At 41.8% G+C, this 21,635-nt stretch overlaps 1 protein-coding gene across 2 annotated transcripts; it reads right to left on the bottom strand.

The window, feature by feature from the left end:
• Positions 1–889: 889 nt before the first annotated feature.
• LOC114785671 (gastrula zinc finger protein XlCGF26.1-like) lies at positions 890–21,252 on the bottom strand. Of its 2 annotated transcripts, none has more exons than XM_028972176.1 (5): positions 10,688–10,744; positions 7,215–8,570; positions 3,125–3,466; positions 2,855–3,013; positions 890–2,351 (listed from the first exon to the last, which is right to left on the bottom strand). In XM_028972176.1, the coding sequence occupies exons 2-5, from the start codon at positions 8,551–8,553 to the stop codon at positions 2,254–2,256; spliced, it is 1,938 nt and encodes a 645-aa protein (XP_028828009.1). In that variant the 5' UTR covers positions 8,554–8,570; positions 10,688–10,744; the 3' UTR covers positions 890–2,253. The 2 variants fall into 2 exon arrangements, with proteins under 2 accessions (XP_028828009.1, XP_028828007.1); XM_028972174.1 differs by lacking the exons at positions 890–2,351; positions 2,855–3,013; positions 3,125–3,466; positions 7,215–8,570; positions 10,688–10,744 and adding exons at positions 11,704–12,963; positions 13,547–13,705; positions 13,816–14,157; positions 16,012–17,688; positions 21,199–21,252.
• Positions 21,253–21,635: the final 383 nt, after the last annotated feature.

Raw genomic sequence — 21,635 nt, forward strand, 5'->3', positions numbered from 1 at the left:
ACCTGTTCACCAGCCCGCTGGACACAAACTACTTACATTTAAGCTTTTTAAAAACCCAATAAAAAGTGTCAGAAGAACATTATGAAGTGTGACATGAGTCTGTGTGTAGAGCGAGTTTAAATCAGCCCGCTCATCCCTCACCAGACCGCCGCTTTAAACAGTCCAAATAACACGCGTTTCTACATTTTATGTGGAATAATATTCAATGACCAATGTCCCAAATTATAAAAAATGAATACCTCCAAATACTGATAAACCGGTAACCACGTCAACAACGTCACTTGCGCGTGCACTTGTTTGTGTTTTACTTGGTTTTCCTGCAGATGTAAACAGAAGCAGATTCGTCACACGGCAGCAGATTCGTCAATTTCAGAAAGCGACTATAAGTGAGACAGGAAGCTCTGGATAATCATCAAATAAAACGAAACGAAACAATCGTGTCTGTTCATTTTATTAACACTATTTGTTCATTTATATAATGGCAGTTGTCAATTAGGCTTTTGGTTTTGATTTGCCGTGAAATAGTCCATTTGAAAACGTTTAATGAGAATACTAAAATTGACAAAGATTAACTTCATTAATTTGCTTCTCACCTTTGTTTTAAATTTTTTTATCTTGTCTAAAAAAAAAAAAGACAAGGAAAGGTATTTTTTTATTGAATAATAGCCATGTTCTTTATCTTATTATTTTTAAATCTAAAACAATAAATTAATTTAGTTTAGTGACAAATAGCAACTCTTGTGAGGTCATCTGTTATACATTATATATATGGTATATGATTTTTTTAATAAATATTGAAACATTATGATAAAATTATCATTAAATAGTAACATCATGATCATAATGTTATTATTTAATTAATGATGTAATCTTCTCAATTTGACTGTTGCCTATTAATGAATAAATTCTACATGTTGTATTGTATATAATCATTTATATAAGATAGCACCACATGAATAAAGGGAAAATAATCAGGACTCCATCTTGGCAGTGGTTACTGTGACAATGACCAAAATGAATCTAGTCACTGATTTGTTCTCTATACATCTACTATTATAATATTTTAATTTTTACACGTCTTTATATTTGACACGAATCTCAGTGTGCTACAGGATAAAATCAATACACTAAAAGTCATGTAACCACTGGCAATGTTAAAACCATGTAAACGTTATATTATAAGTCTTCCCAAAAATAAATGTTTTAGTCAGTGAGCTGTGTTCCACTGATAAATGCCCCACCATCCATGGCACTGAGCTTAGTAGGTGTAGGTTAGAGGGTGCACAATGGAGGGTATTAGAGAGTATTGGAGTAGTCCAGCCTGGAGGAAACAAATGCATGAACCTGTTTTCTTGCAGAGGTTGTTGCTATTGGCTTGAAACTTCAGTTATGGGTCCGATTTGCAGCCACAGACAGCAATGCTTAATATGGGTGAAGATCACTTTGGAAATGTCATTTGTTTAAAATGAAAGTAGTAGTAGAGTAACTATTTCCATGACTATATAAAATCATGTAACAGTAAACCGGATTGCGGCCGATGACGCGCCCCTGAGACTCTGTGCTGTGGATGGTTTGGTGAGGAGGAGCAGGAAGGAAGAGACACGGCAGACATGGGCAGCTTTTCTTTGCTTGATTGTAATATACAGTCGCAGGTCTCACACCCCAAGCAAGTCTTCCAGAAAAGTGAAAGCAAGTAAAGGCAAGATGGCGTCCCACCCGGAAATTACCACAGAACTTCCCAAATCCTGCATTAGAGTGCCACCCTGTGGTGCACTCCAGCCACTGATTATCACAAAAGTAATCAAAGAGTAAATTATGACTGAGACCCTTAATATTCCATCGTATCACGTTTAGGTGATTACCCATAATCTTTAGGAATAAACCTGGAGTGGTAAGCTCTTGGACCAAAAAAATAATATATGTATTAAAAAAGTAAATACAAAATATAAGGAAACAAAATTAATTGTTTAAAAAGTTCCAAGTGAATTGAAATCACCCATTGGGGCCTGGAGTGCCTTGAGGGGATGGTCCTATGGGGGGTGGGTGACCACTGCATTGTAGAGCTTTTCATCAGTGTGCTCACTTTGATAAGGTTTGGATTGACCTAATGCTGTAAAACATTTAGATCAAAAAGGGCATTGGTAGAGCGTCTCTCAATTATGTGTCCTCTTGTGTGTTTCAGGGTGATACATCTGAAAAACTCTTCCCACGCCCTTCACACCGATAGAGCTTCTCTCCAGAATATTTTCTGTTTTAAGGTTTCTCTTCACCATTGTCACACGTGTTGAACTGGTGCATTTCATCTTCAGTTTCCTTTTTACATCCTTCATTAGTGAATGGGTTTCCATATTCTGTAAACATAAAACACAATATGAAGCGATCAAGACATGTTCGAACCTCGCTCATTTAGTAAAGTCAATTTGCATTATTTAAAATATGTGTTGTAGCTGGTGTTCCTCCCAATGCATAGACAATTCTTACTGCAAATAAACATTTGAAAAGTTTGACATTTTATGAGACAAAAATGCAATGATCAGGTGCACCACAAGGTTGTGGATGTTGCCGCTGAGGTGAGCGACTGAGCAAAATACTGCCCACTGAGCTGCCCACTGCTCACCAAGTGATGGTTAAATACAGAAGACACATTCTGCTGCAGTGTTTCACAATGACAACCACTTCACTTTCTGCTTTCGTTCATATATGACATTTCACATGACATTTCAACCAGGGGTTTTAGAAAAAAATACAAGTGGTATGATATTCTGATTAAAATAGCTATAGATTTATGTATGCCTATAATTCCTACTAATATCCCGATCACTATAAGCCCCTCTGATCTTTTTGCTCTACACACCTGAATAGGCTTCATCCTCCAACTCTATCTTCACATCAACTCCTGCTGGCTCCAGTATTTTACCACAGTTCGGAGATGTGATGGTATCTGGTGATATTTCTGGTTTAACATTCCTCAGATCAGCAGGTAACAGAGACAGACTGGGATCCATCTTGGGACCTTGGAATGAAGCAGAAGCTATTTCATCAAATAATCATTTAAACAATGATCACTCAAACATTTTTTCAACCATAATGAGATCTGAAAAGACTCATAATTGACTTCACTCACCACAAGCAATTACATCTTGCTTCTCATCCTTCCTCGTTGGTAGCAGTATTTGTCCACAATACATAGGTGTGATGATATCTGATTTCTTCAGTTCAACGACTGCTATACACTTGTAGAGCTTTTCATCAGTGTGTTCAAATTGATGACATTTAAATTGACCTAATGTTGTAAGATCTGAAAAAGTCCTCCCACCCTGTCCACACTGGAAGGACTTCAGTCCAGAATGGTTTCGTATTTCCTGTATCTTCACTTCTCTTAAACTGTGTGCACACTCGTTGCACTGGTGCAGCTTTTCTTCAGATCGCTTTTGAAATCTTTCATCAGAGAATTTTATTTCATTTTCTGTAAAAAGAAGCCATGAAAGTCATGTTATTTAGTAACAAGTAAAATTTTTAACATTTTACATTTCTGATTGAACATGTGAGCTGTTCTGGTCTACAGATAATGAGTTAACAGAAAAGGTCTGGAATCCATCTAGGGCAGTTGGTTACAAATCAGTCCTTACAGTATAGCGGCCATTTTTTGAGGATTTGAATTTGAATCAGACAGACAGATTCAACAGATTTGTCAGAAGACCTTTCGTGGGAGGACCAACAAAGAGCCAGTGTACCTGGCCCAGAGGGCATGGGGCCCGTGAGGTGGCGCATGGTGGGGCCCATGAGGGGCGCCTGGTTTCGCCCATGGGGCCCGCCCCTGCCCAGCCCAAACCGGATACATGGGCTCAACTGTGGACCCACCACCCGCAGGAGGAACATGAAGGGTCTGGTGCAATGTGGATCAGGTGGCAGACCAAGGCGGGTGCTTGATGGTTCAAAATCTTCGGACAAGGAAACTGGCTATTGGGACATGGAACATCACTTCTCTGGCGAGGACAGAGCTGGAGCTTGTGGAAGAGGTTGAGTGGTACCGGCTAGACATAGTCGGACCTACCTCGACACATAACATTGATTCTGGAACCCAGGTCCTTGAGTACAGTTGGACACTCTCCTTTGCTGGAGTTGCTACAGGTGAGAGGCGGAGGGCTGGGGTTGGCTTTTTGTTAGCCCCAAGACTCTCAGCCTGTTTGTTGGAGTTTACCCCGGGGGACGAGAGGGTAGCTTCCCTGCGTCTTCAGGTGGGGGAATGGGTCCTGACTGTTGTTTGCGCTTATGCGCCGAATAACAGCTCAGAATACCCACTCTTTTTGGAGTCCCCAGAATGAGTGCTAGATAATGCTCTGACTGGGGACTCCATTGTCCTGCTAGGGGACTTCAACGCTCACGTGGGCAATGCCAGCATGACCTGGAGGGGCGTGATTGTGAGGAACGAGCCGCCAGATCTGAACTCGAGTCGTGTTTCGTTATTGGACTTCTGTGCAAGCCGCAGTTTGGCCATAACGAACACCATGTTTGAACATAAGGATGCCCATTGGTACACTTGTTACAAGGGCAGCCTAGGTCGCAGGTCGATTATTGACTTTGTAGTCGTATCATTTGACCTGGGGCCATATGTTTTGGACACTCGGGTGAAGAGAGGAGCGGAGCTGTCAACTGATCACCACCTGGTGGTGAGTTGGATCAGATGTCAGGGGAAGATACCATGGAGTCCTGGCAGACGCAAACGTATAGTGAGAAGAACATGTCAAGATTATCTTTGATTCCCACCTCCGGCAGAACTTTGACCGCATCCTGCAAGCAATGAGTCTGAGGGGCAGTGGTGGCCTAGTGGTTAAGGAAGAGGCCCTGTAATCAAAAGGTTGCCGGTCCAAATCTCGATCAGCCAAGGTGCCACTGAGCAAAGCACCATACCCACACACTGCTCCCTGGTCGCCTGTCATGGCTGCCCACTGCTCACTAAGGGTGATGGGTTAAATGCAGAAGACACATTTCACTGTGCGCAACGTGTGCTGTGCTGCTGTGTATCACAATGACAAACACTTTTGAATGGACGTTGTTCTGCTCTGATATTGTTGAGGCTGCTGTTGCTAGCTGTGGTCACAAGGTGGCCGGTGCCAGTCATGGCAGTCAGGCTGAAGAAGCAGGCCTATAGGGCATGGCTGGTCTGTGGGTCTCCAGAAGCAGCAGACAGGTTCCGGACGGCCCATAGGGGTGCAGCAGTGGAAGTCACTGAGGCAAAATCTCGGGCATGGGAGGAGTTTGGTGAGGCCATGGAGAAAGACTACCGATCGGCTCCAAAGAGGTTCTGGCAAACCATCTGACGCCACAGGAGAGGAAGGCAGCAACCCACTCACACTGTTTACAGTGGGGATGGGGAGCTGCTGACATTGACTGGGGCTATAGTCAGGCGATGGAAGGAATACTTTGAGGAGCTCCTCAATCCCACCAATGTGCATTCCAAGGAGGAACCAGAGCTGGGATACCTGGGTATGGACTGTCCAATCTAAGGGGCAGAAGTTGCTGAGGTAGTCAAACAACTACACAGCGGCGAAGCCCCGGGGCTGGATGAGATCAATCCTGGGTCTCTCATGGCTATGGATGTTGTAGGGCTGTCGTGGTTGACACGTCTCTGCAACATTGCGTGGACATCGGAGGCAGTTCCGGTGGACTGTTAGACTGGGGTGGTGGTCCCTGTTTTTATGAAGGCAGACCAGAGGGTGTGTTCCAAATATAGGGGATCACACTCCTCAGCCTCCCTGGAAAGGAGGAGGGGGCATGGGAGTTTCCCAAACCAATCCACATGTGTTGTGTGGATTTGGAAGAGGCTTATGACCGTGTCCCCAGGGGCCCCCTATGGGGGGCGCTCCAGGAGTATGGTGTGGATGGCCTTTTGTTACAGGCCATTCAGTCCCTGTACCAGAGGAGCGTGAGTTTGGTCTGCATAGCCGGCAGTAAGTCGGACCTGTTCCCAGTAAGGGTTGGACTCCGCCAGGGCTGCTCTTTGTCACCGGGTCTGTTCATAATCTATATGGACAGAATTTCTAGGAGCAGCCGTGGTGTGGAGGGTGTCGAGTTTGGTGGCAGGAGAATCTAGTCTCTGCTATTTGCAGATGATATGGTCCTCCTGGCTTCATCAGCCTCTGACCTTCAGCTCTTGCTGGGTAAATTCGCAGCCGAGTGTGAAGTGACTGGGATGAGGATCAGCACCTCCAAATATGAGACCATGGTTCTCGACCGGAAAAGGGTGGCTTGCGAACTCCGGGTCGTGAGAGAGGTTCTGCCTCAAGTGGAGGAGTTTAAGTATCTCGGGGTCTTGTTCATGAGTGATGGAAGAAGGGAGCAGGAGATCGACAGGCGGATTGGGGCATCGTCTGCAGTGATGTGGACGCTGAACTGATCTGTCGTGGTGAAGAGGGAGCTGAGCCAGAAAGCAAGGCTCTTGATTTACATTTGCATTTACCAGACGCCCTTATCCGGAGTGACTTACAATCAGTAGTTACAGGGACAGTCCCCCCTGGAGCAACTTAGGGTTGAGTGTCTTACTCAGGGACACAGTGGTAGTAAGTGGGATTTAAACCTGGGTCTTCTGGTTCATAGGCGAGTGTGTTACCCACTAGGATACTACCACCCTATTTACTGGTCGATGTACGTCCCAATCCTCACCTATGGTCATGAGCTTTGGGTAATGTCCACAAGAACAAGATTGCTGATTTAAGTGACCAAAATTAGTTTCCTCCATAGGGTGGCCGGACGCAGCCTTAGAGATAGGGTGAGGAGTTCGGACAATCTGGAGGGTCTCAGAGTAGAACCACTACTCCTCCACATTGAGAGAAGCCAGTTGAAGTGGTTTGGGAATCTGGTCAGGATGCTTCCTGGACGCCTCACTGGGGAGCTGCTTCGGGCATGTCCTGTTGACTCAGGACAGAAATTATATCTCCAGTCTAGTCTGGGAACGCCTTGGGGTCCTGTCGGAGGAGCTGGTGAAGGTGGCTGGGGAGAGGGCTGTCTAGGATTCCCTACTTGTGATGCTGCCACCGCGACACGGATGAGAGGAGGAAGACGATGATGACAAAATCAGCACCAGCAACTCAACTAAAAGTTAACAGATTACAGTTTTTTTGTATCAAATTAAGAAACGCCATCACATGTAATGTCTGGACCAAGATGGCCACACTTCTTTTTCACAACTTCAAAAGTTTCAAAAGCTCACTCACCTAAGGATATCACATCATCCAAGTCTTGCTTCTCATCATTCACCTGTAATTCCAGTGCTTCACCACATTTCAAAAGTGTGATGATATCAGAGTTCTTCAATTCAACTCTCTCATTAGACTTGAAGGCCTTTTCACCAGTATGTTTCCTCTGGTGTCTCTTAAGGCTTAATTTCTTGGTAAAACTCTTCCCACATTGTACACACTGGTAATACTTTTTTCCCGTATGAAATTTCTGGTGTCCTACAAGAGATGATTTTATTTTAAAGCTCTTCCCACATTGTACACACTGGTAAGGCTTTTCTCCAGTATGAAATTTCTGGTGTGTTCGAAGTTTTGATTTTACTGTAAAACTCTTCCCACATTGTACACACAAGTACGGTTTTACTCCAGTATGAATCTTCTGGTGTGTTCTAAGGTTTGATTGTTGTGTAAAACTTTTCCCACATTGTACACACTGGTAAGGCTTCTCTCCAGTATGAATCTTCTGGTGCGTTCTAAGGTTTGATTGTTGTGTAAAACTCTTCCCACATTGTACACACTGGTAGGGCTTCTCTCCAGTATGTATCTTCAGGTGTTCTACAAGAGATGATTTTATTGTAAAGCTCTTCCCACATTGTACACACTGAAATGGCTTCTCTCCAGTATGTATCTTCAGGTGTTCTACAAGAGATGATTTTACTGTATAACTCTTCCCACACTTGATACACTGGTAAGGCTTCTCTCCAGTATGTATGATCTGGTGCCTTGTAAGGCCAGATTTCTTTGTAAACCTCTTCCCACATTGTAGACACTGGTAAGGCTTCTCTCCAGTATGTGTCCTCTGGTGGTTTCTAAGGCTTGATATTTCTGTAAAACCTTTACAACATTGTACACACTGGTAAGGCTTCTCTCCAGTATGTGTCCTCTGGTGCCTTGAAAGGTCTGATTTTACTGTATAACCCTTCCCACATTGTACACACTGGTACGGCTTCTCTCCAGTATGTATATTTTTATGTCTTCTAAGTTGTACTGCTTCTGTAAAACTCTTCCCACATTGTACACACTGGTAGGGCTTCTCTCCAGTATGTATCTTCTGGTGTGTTTTAAGGTGTGATGCTTGTGCAAAACATTTTCCACATTGTTCACACTGGTAGGGCTTCTCTCCAGTATGTGTCCTCAGGTGAGTTTTAAGGTCTGATGTTTGTGTAAAATTCTTGCCACACTCTTCACACTGGTAAGGCGTCTCTTTCGAATATTTTCTCTGTTGCGTTTCAAGGGTCTTCAATTGTCTTAAACTGTTGTCACGCTTGCTGAACTGATTAATTTTATGTTCCAATTTCTTTTTACATGTTTCATGCATGGACTCATGTATATAGTCTGTAAATAAAAAACAATTAAAAAACATTAAAATAAAATATACAGCATTTATAATATTTGTAATTAGCTGCAAACAAACATCTGAGTGGTTAAAGATCTATTAAACTTTGCATAGAACTCATAATAAAGGTGTGCAATCAAAAGATGAAAATGAGGTGTGCAACGTGCTTCCATGTTACCATCGATAAAGTGATCAGTTCTGGTTCATTAGAACTATGAATACAATCTTTTTATTCACTCTGTTGTAGTTTCTACTTCTAAAAGGATTATTCGAATAATTCGATTACAAAAAATGTTCGAGGAAAATTCTTTGCAAAGCCCAACTATTATCGCTTCACGCCCGCGGAGCTGCGCAGCACCGGTCTCATTGTTCTACACTGACTGTTTTAACTGACACGCATTACAAAGATTTAAGGCGGTGTGATTTATTGGCGGAAAATAAAGATACCGGTGTACGTAAAAGGCATAAAATGTCTAAAGTGTGGGACCATTTTACGCTGCATAAGGTGGACAACTTAGTGCAGTGTATACACTGTAAAACAGAGCTTCTACAAGGTATCGTATTTTTATGATTGCTGACATTAGCGCTTCTTAGAACGTACATTATTTGTAATTATTTGTGTTATGAGTCGATAGTGACGAGGCATGATAAGGCATGAGATCTCACTCATGTAATTCAACCCTCCTCATCTCTCCGCACACACACACGCACACTGATAGGTTACATCTCAAAACACGTCTTCCCCTTACATGAGGTAGTAAATAATAAATGCAACAGATGGACTAATATACATTCATTAGCATATACATTTACTTTTGAAGTGAAGTCACTTGTGATACACAGCAGGCGAGTTTATAGCATTTGTTGTACATCACAGCGGCGCAGGCTTGCACATGCATTGCACACACATGCACTAATCCAAATTCTCTCTCTCTCTATTTTGCACATAACATTGCACAAAGACAAACATTCCACCTACCTACCTCATCTGGATATAACTGGAAACTGAACTGTATTGTTTAAGTTGGATTATAAGTAATACTTCAATTGTTTATTTATATTTTCTTTTTACTATTTTGTACCTTTATACTTTTTTCTCTTTATTCTCAGATGGGCTATAGCAGGGGGTACACCCCTTTTTCCTTTTTTTATTTAAAATAAAACATATAGGCTAACCTATATTTCAAAGTTTCAAACCTTTGAGCCAGTTACGGCTCAAAGGTTTTAAGCTTTGATCTAATAAAACGATTGAGTTTTAATAAAAAACTTTTTTGTGAGGAATAACAGCCAATTGCTTGCTCATTTTAAGAGGATTTTCATGTTGCATAACACAATATTGATAGAATTGTTTAAAAACGTATGATTTATACGATTACTCAATTAATCAATGAAAAAATCAACAGAGTACTCGATTCCAAAAATATTAAATAGTTGCAGCCCTAGTGTGCTGTGCTTGCTGGGTACAGAGTTACTGAGCGCTCGCCTATATTGAGGACTGAGGCAGAGTACAAGTACAATAACACATAAAATGGAAAGTTTAATAGAATTTGTAGTTTACCTTTTGTGTATATGTACTTTACTTAAGTCTTTATAAATTTTAATAGTTATCAGAATAGACATTTACAGAGACTGTTCCGCCACCTGAACATCTAAATGTTGTAGCCCCAAGATATTGGCCAATCTTTCTTTCTCTATCCTTGAATAGTTCAGCCGATGTCAGTTCAACTTTTTAGAACCGAAAACAGACCACTCTCATCTGTTAGCGTATGTACCGTCCCTGTCCAAACGTGATCTGCATCTACTTGCATTTAAAATGGTCTAAATAAGGAGTCATCAGCAGTGGGCGACGTTAATACCAACTTCACATGATCAAATGCTGCTCGAATTTTACACTTGCTTCAAAATATGTCATAATAATGCAGTAATAAAATTGCTTAGCGCTCTGAGATTTTGAAGGGACAGGTACTTGTGGAGCAGGGTTTTGATGTGTTCTGAACCAAAATCAGGCCCCCAATTCTGCAGAGATTAAAATTGATTGTTCTTTTGCTTCTTTGTACAGATTTGTAGTAATATCCAGATCACTAGAACCTCCTACAACCTTTATGACTCCACAAACCTGAATATTCTTCATCATCCGACTCTTTCTTCACAACAATTCCTGCTGGTTCCAGTATTTTACTGCAGTTCAGAGATGTGATGGTATCTGATGATATTTCTGGTTTAACATGTGTGATGGTCTGGTCTACACTCCTCAGATCAGCAGGTAACAGAGACAGACTGGGATCCATCTTGGGACCTTGGAATGAAGCAGAGGGATATTTCAATAATCATCTTATCACCAATAATCATTCTAGAACCAACTTCAGCTTCTCTCTATTCACATAAAAAGGCTTGTAGCTCATGTGAGCTGCTGCAGTCTTTTACAGACAATCACAGCAGAGTGTTTTCTTATTTAAATGTGACTGGTGATGTTGGAAATGTGTTGGATAAAGAACAGTGAAGAAAAAGTCTCCACATTAAAAGTGTGAATGATCCCAGACATCAGTCTGAATGAGCATTTAGCTGCTAACGTGAAACTACTTTAGCATAACTGTATCTGTTGCTGTTAAACCTGTTCACCAGCCCGCTGGACACAATATACTTACATTTAAGCTTTTTAAAGACCAATAAAAAGTGTCAGAAGAACATTTTGAAGCCTGAGTCTGTGTGTAGAGCGAGTTTAAATCAGCCCGCCCCTCCCTCACCAGACCGCCACTTTAAACAGTCCAAATAACACGCGTTTCTACATTTTATGTAGAATAAAATTACTTACAATACACGAAATCATCAAAACTCAAAAAACGGATCATTTACGTCAGCAGGGTGACTCGTGCGTGCACTTGTTTGTGTTTTACTTGGTTTTCCTGCAGATGTAAACAGAAGCAGATTCGTCACACGGCAGCAGATTCGTCAATTTCAGAAAGCGACTCCAAGTGAGACAGGAAGCTCTGGATAATCATCAAATAGAACGAAACGAAACAATCGTGTCTGTTCATTTTATTAACACTATTTGTTCATTTATATAATGGCAGTTGTCAGTTAGGCTTTTGATTTTGATTTGCCGTGAAATAATCCATTTGAAAAGGTCTAATGAGAATACTAAAATTGACAAAGATTAACTTCATTAATTTGCTTTTGTTTTAAATTTTTAATCGAATAATAGCTATGTTCTTTATCTTATAATTATTAAATCTAAACAATAAAAAAATAGTATTGTGAAAAATAGCAACTGTTGTGAGGTCATCTGCAATATATTATATATATTTTTGAATATTTTAGATTTTTTTTTATAAATAATCGAAACATGGTTGTCAGGCACACTAGGGGAATTGGTGACTGAACTGTCTGTGGGTCTCAGTGTGTGTGCAGTTTTTGCCTTTATACAGCTTACCAAATAAAATACATTTACATTTACAGCATTTATCAGACGCCCTTATCCAGAGCGACTTACAATCAGTAGTTACAGGGACAGTTTCCCCCTGGAGACACTTAGGGTTAAGTGTCTTGCTCAGGGACCCACTAGGCCACTACCACCCCGTATATAAGATAGCACCACATGAATAAAGGGAAAATAATCAGGACTCCATCTTGGCAGTGGTTACTGTGACAATGACCAAAATGAATCTAGTCACTGATTTGTTCTCTATACATCTATTATTATGATATTTTTATTTTTACTTGTCTTTATATTTGACACGAATCTCAGTGTGCTACAGGATAAAATCAATACACTAAAAGTCATGTAACCACTGGCAATGTTAAAACCATGTAAACGTTCCACTGATAAATGCCCCACCATCCATGGCACTGAGCTTAGTAGGTGTAAGTTACTAATATTCCATCGTATCACGTTTAGGTGATTACCCATAATCTTTAGGAATAAACCTGGAGTGGTAAGCTCTTGGACCAAAAAAATAATATATGTATTAAAAAAGTAAATACAAAATATAAGGAAACAAAATTAATTGTTTAAAAAGTTCCAAGTGAATTGAAATCACCCATTGGGGCCTGGAGTGCCTTGAGGGGACGGTCCTATGGGGGGTGGGTGACCACTGCATTGTAGAGCTTTTCATCAGTGTGCTCACTTTGATAAGGTTTGGATTGACCTAATGCTGTAAAACATTTAGATCAAAAAGGGCATTGGTAGAGCGTCTCTCAATTATGTGTCCTCTTGTGTGTTTCAGGGTAATGCATCTGAAAAACTCTTCCCACGCCCTTCACACCGATAGAGCTTCTCTCCAGAATATTTTCTGTTTTAAGGTTTCTCTTCACCATTGTCACACGTGTTGAACTGGTGCATTTCATCTTCAGTTTCCTTTTTACATTCTTCATTAGTGAATGGGTTTCCATATTCTGTAAACATAAAACACAATATGAAGCGATCAAGACATGTTCAAACCTCGCTCATTTAGTAAAGTCAATTTGCATTATTTAAAATATGTGTTGTAGCTGGTGTTTCTCCCAATGCATAGACAATTCTTACTGCAAATAAACATTTGAGAAGTTTGACATTTTATGAGACAAAAATGCAATGATCAGGTGCACTACAAGGTTGTGGATGTTGCCGCTGAGGTGAGCGACTGAGCAAAATACTGCCCACTGAGCTGCCCACTGCTCACCAAGTGATGGTTAAATACAGAAGACACATTCTGCTGCAGTGTTTCACAATGACAACCACTTCACTTTCTGTTTTCGTTCACATTTCACATGACATTTCAAACAGGGGTTTTAGAAAAAAATACAGGTGGTATGATATTCTGATTAAAATAGCTATAGATTTATGTATGCCTATAATTGTATAGTCTAATATATTTAGCATATTTCTGTAGTACATGTATGTCATTCTGATAGATATGCTGTTGTCAGAGATTCCTACTAAAATTCCTACTAATATCCCGATCACTATAAGCCCCTCTGATCTTTTTGCTCTACTCACCTGAATAGACTTCATCCTCCAACTCTATCTTCACATCAACTCCTGCTGGCTCCAGTATTTTACCACAGTTCGGAGATGTGATGGTATCTGGTGATATTTCTGGTTTAACATTCCTCAGATCAGCAGGTAACAGAGACGGACTGGGATCCATCTTGGGACCTTGGAATGAAGCAGAAGCTATTTCATCAAATAATCATTTAAACAATGATCACTCAAACATTCTTTCAACCATAATGAGATCTGAAAGACTCATAATTGACTTCACTCACCACAAGCAATTACATCTTGCTTCTCATCCTTCCTCGTTGGTAGCAGTATTTGTCCACAATACGTAGGTGTGATGATATCTGATTTCTTAAGTTCAACGACTGCTATACACTTGTAGAGCTTTTCATCAGTGTGTTCAAATTGATGACATTTAAATTGACCTAATGTTGTAAGATCTGAAAAAGTCCTCCCACACTGTCCACACTGGAAGGACTTCCGTTCAGAATGTTTTTTTATTTCCTGTATCTTCACTTCTCTTAAACTGTGTGCACACTCGTTGCACTGGTGCAGCTTTTCTTCAGATCGCGTTTGAAATCTTTCGTCAGAGAATTGTATTTCATTTTCTGTAAAAAGAAGCCATGAAAGTCATGTTATTTAGTAACAAGTAAAATTTTCAACATTTTACATTTCTGGTTTACATGTGAGCTGTTCTGGTCTACAGACCAGTAGTTAACAGAAAAAAGTCTGGGATCCATCTAGGGCAGTTGGTTACATCAATGGTTCTCTCGCGGGGGAGAGAACCATCCACCAAACCATCTCTCCTGACCTCATCCCTTTCATTTCTTATATCATAAACAGCTCAATCCGGCCATGTACCATCCGCCTTTTAAACAGCCAGGGTTCTTCCAATCCTAAAGAAACCCACCACTGATCCTACAGACATCAACAATTACCAACCTGTTTCTCTCCTCTCATTTCTTTCTAAAATCCTTGAGCGGTGTGTCTGCAATCAGCTATTACTTCATCTGTCACAGAACAACCTCCTGGATCCTAACCAGTTTGGCTTCAGAACAGCTCATTCTACTGAGACTGCCCTTCTGGCTGTTACAGAGCAGCTACATGCAGCCAGATTGGCAAAACTGTCATCTGTACTCATTCTCCTCAACCTATCTGCTGCATTTGACACCGTTAACCACAAGACTCTCTTGTCAATCCTGAAGAGGCTTGGAATTCGGGGCTCAGCATGGCAGTGGTTTGTTTCCTACCTCGATGAGCGATCTTACCAAGTAACTTGGAAAGGATCCACCTCTACCTCACGTAGACTCTCCACTGGTGTCCCTCAAGGCTCGTTGCTAGGTCCTCTCCTTTTCTCCCTCTACACGAGATCACTTGGTGAGGTCATTTCCTCACATGGATTATTCTACCACTGCTATGCTGACGACACACAACTCCTCTTCTCCTTTCCTCCCTCTGATCTAAAAGCTGCTTTCACAATCTCTGCATGTCTAACTGACATCTCATCTTGCATGGTAGCCCATCACCTCAAACTCAATCCCACCAAAACTGAACTAATATTCATTCCAGCAGATTCCTCACCACATCAGGATCTTGTTATTTACCTAGACAACTCACAGCTCTCTCCTTCTACAACAGCCCGCAACCTTGGACTAACAATAGACAACCAACTCTCCTTCTCGACTCAAATCAGTAATCTTTCCCGCTCATGTAGATTCCTTCTCTACAATATCAGACAAATCAGTCCTTATCTGTCAACAAAGGCCACCCAGATACTGGTTCAGTCCTCAGTAATCTCATGACTGGATTACTGCAACTCCCTTCTAACTGGTCTACCTCTATGTACCATCAGACCACTACAACAAATACAAAATGCAGCAGCACGACTGATGCTACGTTCCCTCCACTGGCTCCCAGTAGCTGCATGCATCAGGTTCAAAATATTGATGCTGGCCTACAAAGCCAAACATGGAGTAGCACCATTCTACCTCAGCCCTTATTACACCTCGAACTGCACCTTGTATATTCCGAGCCTCCAGTACTGCTCGGCTGGTCCCTCCATCTCTGAAGGTAAAAGGTAGACATTCATATGGACTCTTGAGGTCAGAACAGCTCAGTCACTGAGCACTTTCAAACGGCAGCTCAAGACCTTCCTCTTTAGAGAATATTTAGATGAACTTGTAACCTTCTTATTGTCTGTCTTAGGGCGGGGGGGCAGCTTGCAAAAGGTTGAGAACCCCTGGGTTACATATCAGTCCTTAAAGTATTGTGGCCATTTTTCAAGTTGAATCAGACAGACAGATTCAACATCAGGACTAGCAACTCAACTAAAAGTTAACAGATTACAGTTTTTGTATCGAGTTAAGAAACGGTATCACATGTAACGAACGTCTGGACCAAGATGGCCTCAGGATGGCCACACTTTGCTTTCAAAACTTCAGAAGTTTCAAAAGCTCACTCACCTAAGGACATCACATCATCCAAGTCTTGCTTCTCATCATTCACCTGTAATTCCAGTGCTTCACCACATTTCAAAAGTGTGATGATATCAGAGTTCTTCAATTCAACTCTCTCATTAGACTTGTAGGTCTTTTCAGTATGTTTCCTCTGGTGTCTCTTAAGGCTTAATTTCTTGGTAAAACTCTTCCCACATTGTACACACAGGTAGGGCTTTTCTCCAGTATGAAATTTCTGGTGTTCTACAAGAGATGATTTTCTTGTAAAGCTCATCCCACATTGTACACACAGGTAAGGCTTCTCTCCAGTATGTGTCCTCTGGTGTAATTTAAGGTGAGATGTTACAGTAAAACCTTTTCCACACTCTTCACACGTGTAGGGCTTCTCTCCAGTATGTATCGTCTGGTGTAGCTTAAGGTACGATGCTTGTTTAAATCTTTTCCCACACTGTATACACTGGTAAGGTTTTATTCCAGTATGAATCTTCTGGTGCGTTCTAAGGTTTGATTGTTGTGTAAAACTCTTCCCACATTGTACACACTGGTAGGGCTTCTCTCCAGTATGTATCTTCAGGTGTTCTACAAGAGATGCTTTCATTGTAAAGCTCTTCCCACATTGTACACACTGGTAAGGCCTCTCTCCGGTATGTATCCTCTGGTGTGTTATGAGGTGTGATTTTCCTCTAAAACGCTTCCCACATTGTACACACTGGTAGGGCTTCTCTCCAGTATGTATCTTCAGGTGTTCTACAAGAGATGATTTCATTGTAAAGCTCTTCCCACATTGTACACACTGGTAAGGGTTCTCTTTGGTATGTATCCTTTGGTGTGCTACAAGAGATGATTTCATCGTAAAGCTCTTCCCACACTTGACACACTGGTAAGGCTTCTCTCCAGTATGTATCGTCTGGTGGTTTCTAAGGCTCGATATTTCTGTAAAACTTCTCCCACATTGTACACACTGGTAAGGCTTCTCTCTAGTATGTGTCCTCTGGTGCCTTGAAAGGTCTGATTTTAATTTATAACTCTTCTCACATTGTACACACTGGTATGGTTTCTCTCCAGTATGTGTCCTCTGGTGCCTTGAAAGGTCTGATTTTACTGTATAACTCTTCTCACATTGTACACACTGGTAGGGCTTCTCTCCATTATGTATCTTCTGGTGCTTTTTAAGACTTGATGTTTGTGTATAACTCTTCCCACATTGTACACACTGGTAGGGCTTCTCTCCAGTATGTATCCGCTGGTGTGTTCTAAGGTTTGCTGCTTGTTTAAAACTTATTCCACATTGTACACACGTGTAGGGCTTCTCTCCAGTATGTATATTTTTGTGTCTTCTAAGGTGTTCTGCTTCTTTAAATCTCTTCCCACATTGTACACACTGGTAGGGCTTTTCTCCAGTATGTATCATCTGGTGTAATTTAAGGTGTGATGCTTGTTTAAAACTTTTTCCACATTGTACACACGTGTAGGGCTTCTCTCCAGTATGTATCCTCTGATGAATTTTAAGGTATGACATTTGTGAAAAATTCTTGCCACACTCTTCACACTGGTAAGGCTTCACTTTAGAATATTTTCTCTGTAGTGTTTCAACGATCTTCACTTGTCTTAAACTGTTGTCACGCTTGCTGAACTGATTCATTTTATGTTCCAATTTCTTTTTACATGTTTCATGTATATAGTCTGTAAATAAAAAACAATTAAAAGCCATTAAAATAAAATATACAGTATTTTTAATATTTGTAATTTGCCGCAAACACCTGAGGGGTTAAAGATCTATTAAAATTTGCATGGAACCCATAATAAAAGTGTGCAATCAAAAAAAACTTCAGATTTATGAGCAACGCACATCTACCTATACAATATAGGCTTTATAAATTGCACTTTACAATATTTATATATAAAAAGCTTTTCGAGTCATATTCAAATGTAATTGCTCCCAAAGGTGCATCAACAAAGTATCTGAGCAAAGGCTGTGATTACTTATGTAGATGTGATTTCTCAGTTTTTTTACTTTTACTTTTTTCATCTTGTCATTATGGGGTGTGGTGGGTAGAATTCCGAGGGGGAACATTTTGGAATAAGGCTTTAACATAAAAATAATATGGAAAAAGTAATGCGCTGTGAATACTTTCTGGATGCACTGTATCTGCGTGAGAAGCATTGTACACAAGAATTTCACTCATATGCACTATACCATGTATGGGTGGTATATGATGTGATGATAGCGATTGTGTGGTATAGCGATTTTATAAAACATTTTGTATGTAGGTTTGGTAAGCCGTGTAAGTTAATTCTACACTGTGGCACACCGCCTGGTACACACAACGCATTTGGTGAAAAATATCAGCAATATATTTAATGAAGTGAAGTGATTGTCATTGTGATACGCAGGAAGCACAGCACACGGTGACACACTGAAATATGTCCTCTGTATTTAACCATTACCCTTAGTGAGTCCGGGGAGAAGTGTGTGGGGACAGTGCTTTGTTCAGTGGTACCTTTTGCAGCTCTGGATTCAAATCGGCAACCTTCCCGAACCACGAAGGAACCACTGAGCAAAGTACAATCCCCACACACAGAGGAGACATTTCATTGTGCTTGCTGGGTATCAAAACAACAATCACTTCACATGTGTATTTCACACTTCATATTATACAGTAACACATAAAATGGAAAGGTTAATAGAATTTGTAGTTCGCTACTGTACTTAAAGAGGCCTTTTGTGTATATGTACTTTACTAAAGTCTTTATAAATTTTAATAGTTATCAGAAAAGACATTTACGGAAACTATTCCGCCACCTAAGATAGCCCCAAGATATTGGCTAAACTTTCTTTCTCTATGCTTGAATAGTTCAACCGATGCCAGTTCAATGTTTTAGAACAGAAAACAGACCACTCTCATCTGTTAGCGGAGTCATCAGCAGTGGGCGACGTTAATACCCACTTCACATGATCAAATGCTGCTCTGAACTTGCCTTCAAAATATCTGTCATAATAATGCAGTGATAAAATTGCTTAGCGCTCTGAGTTTTTGAAGGGACAGGTACTTGTGGAGCAGGGTTTTGATGTGTTGTTTCTTCTGAACCAAAATCAGGCCCCCAATTTTGCAGAGATTAAAATTAATTGTTCTTTTGGTTCTTTGTACCCTTAGTCTTAGCCTAGTGGGTAACACACTCGCCTGAAAACCCAGGTTCTACCACTTACTACCATTGTGTGCCTGAGCAAGACACTTAACCCTAAATTGCTCCGGGGGGGGACTGTCCCTGTAACTTATTACACCTCGCACTGCACCTCGTATACTCCGAGCCTCCAGTACTGCTCGCCTGGTCCCTCCATCTCTGAAGGTAAAAGGAAAACATTCATCTAGACTCTTCTCCGTCTTGGCCCCTCGGTGGTGGAATGAACTCCCCCTCGAGGTCAGAACAGCTCAGTCACTGAGCACCTTCAAACAACAGCTCAAGACCTCTTTAAAGAATATTTAGATTAAATTGTAACTTTCTTGTTGTCGAACTTGTGTACAGAATCTACAACCGAGTGAATAAAAAGATGTATTCATAGTTGGGGTCCTAGTGAACCGGAATTGATCTCTTCATCAATGGTACATTTACATTTACATTTACAGCATTTATCAGACGCCCTTATCCAGAGCGACTTACAATCAGTATTACAGGGACAGTCTCCCTGGAGCAATTTAGGGTTAAGTGTCTTGCTCAGGGACACAATTGTAGTAAGTGGGATTCGAACCCGGGTCTTCTGGTTCATAGGCGAGTGTGTTACCCACTAGGCTACTACCACCCTATGGTAACTTGAAAGCACGTTGTAAGTCGCTCTGGATAAGGGCGTCTGCCAAATGCCGTAAATGTAAATGTTCCCATGTAAATTAATCCCTTTGTTTGTTGCACCATCACTACAGATTTGTAGTAATATCCAGATCACTCATCAGTTCGCCGATGTGACAATGTCCGAACCCTTTCCAAAAGTGCAGAGGAAAAAAGCAGAGGAGCACCAGGAAGAAATCAGCCAGTTGGGGTGAGTGCGTGCGCCAGCGGGGAGCACTGGAAAGACGCCCGTGGGGTCGGGGAGATCCACAGCGAGACACGCTGGGACCGGGATACGACCCCCACGTACTGGTTGAGCAGTTTCTTCCTGGCGATACGGAGGCCAAGCTGTGGCAAGCAGTACCGCGTTATGATGTTGACCCGTGGAGAATCCATGAAACCCGGAAGCAGAAACAAAGGCATTCCGCTGGTGGGCCAGCTCATGCCGGAATGGCGGAGTACTGCCCGTGGGATCTGATAGCGCCTTGGCTCAAGGGGGTAAAGCAGGGTTTACAACCCACGGGACCGCCGGTGAGAGGACACGGATTACGACGAGAGCGATGATGACGTGAATTGATGGCTGGTCCACGATCATCGCGAGGTCTGTGGGGACCCACGTCACTTCCGGGGATGCAATGAGGACTGCGAGAGACAGCAGGATAGCGAGGAGGAGACTGCGACATGGGGGTAAGCTGGTGGAAGCGGGCTAAAGGATGTCGCCAGCAACCTCGCTGTTGGGACTGCCTCGCGGGGAATCCGCCTCTCCAGCTCCAATCGCAGACACGCCCAGCCCTGTGTGGGACATAACCATGGTCCCAGGACCCTTCTGCGGAGCAGCAGGTACATGCCAGCCCTTTTTAACATCCTGTGGTGTGTACTCTTCCCTCTCTCTCAGACGCAGACCAAATCACCACCATTCTCACGCGTCTGACTGGGTCAGCATGGGGCTGCGGCACAGACCTTTGGCAGCGAGGAGAGACAGACTGAATGGGTTTTCAGGACTTCCTGGAGAGACTGAGGGCAGAGTTTGATCGGCCAGAGCTTGAGTCAAGGATCGAACCCTGCCCCACCACCACACACAACACCAGTCAGGATCCAGAGACAGGTCCCGCATGTACCCCGCATGTACCCTGATTTTTTTCTGTGTGCAGGTTGTGGTTCTGCCCACCAGGGGCTCCAACATTCTTTCGTGAACTCTTTGTGGACCTTGCAACTGTCCTGTTTGGTGTTTTGAGTTCTGGCAATCGCCACACGCCTGCGGGTTAGTTTATGTTCCCCTTTTCAGCCATCCTTGTTCCCATAATGCGCTTACTTCCCTCATCAGCTCACCGACGTGACCAAACCTCCTTCAACCTTTATGACTCCACTCACCTGAATTTTCTTCATCCGACTCTTTCTTCACAACAATTCCTGTTGGTTCCAGTATTTTACCGCAGTTCAGAGATGTGATGGTATCTGCTGATATTTCTGGTTTAACATGTGTGCTGCTCTGGTCTACACTCCTCAGATCAGAAGGTAACAGAGACAGACTGGGATCCATCTTGGGACCTTGGAATGAAGCAGAAGGTTCTTTCAACAATCATCTTATCACCAATAATCATTCTAGAATTATTTTCTGCAGGACACACAACATTCATAGTATTCCTAACAGTATTCATATAAAACACAAATAGACAGATATCTGATATTACATAAACAGTCACCTTTATAAATGATTCCCAGGAGATTCCTCAGTTCCAGCTAATTTTACTGTTATACAGTTATTTAACAATATGGTGATGTTGGAAATGTGTTGGATAAAGAACAGT

This window comes from Denticeps clupeoides, chromosome 3, assembly GCF_900700375.1.
Source record: "Denticeps clupeoides chromosome 3, fDenClu1.1, whole genome shotgun sequence".
Taxonomy (NCBI): domain Eukaryota; kingdom Metazoa; phylum Chordata; class Actinopteri; order Clupeiformes; family Denticipitidae; genus Denticeps; species Denticeps clupeoides.

Bases quoted from the DNA above. Each gene is read 5' to 3' on its own strand.
- LOC114785671 (XM_028972174.1), bottom strand. From the start codon at position 17,647: ATGAATCAGTTCAGCAAGCGTGACAACAGTTTAAGACAAGTGAAGATC. The intron at 13,706-13,815 runs GTGAGTGAAGTC...CTTCATTCCAAG, and splicing joins GCAAGATGTAATTGCTTGTG to GTCCCAAGATGGATCCCAGT. The intron at 12,964-13,546 runs GTGAGTAGAGCA...TTATGTTTACAG, and splicing joins GGAGGATGAAGTCTATTCAG to AATATGGAAACCCATTCACT.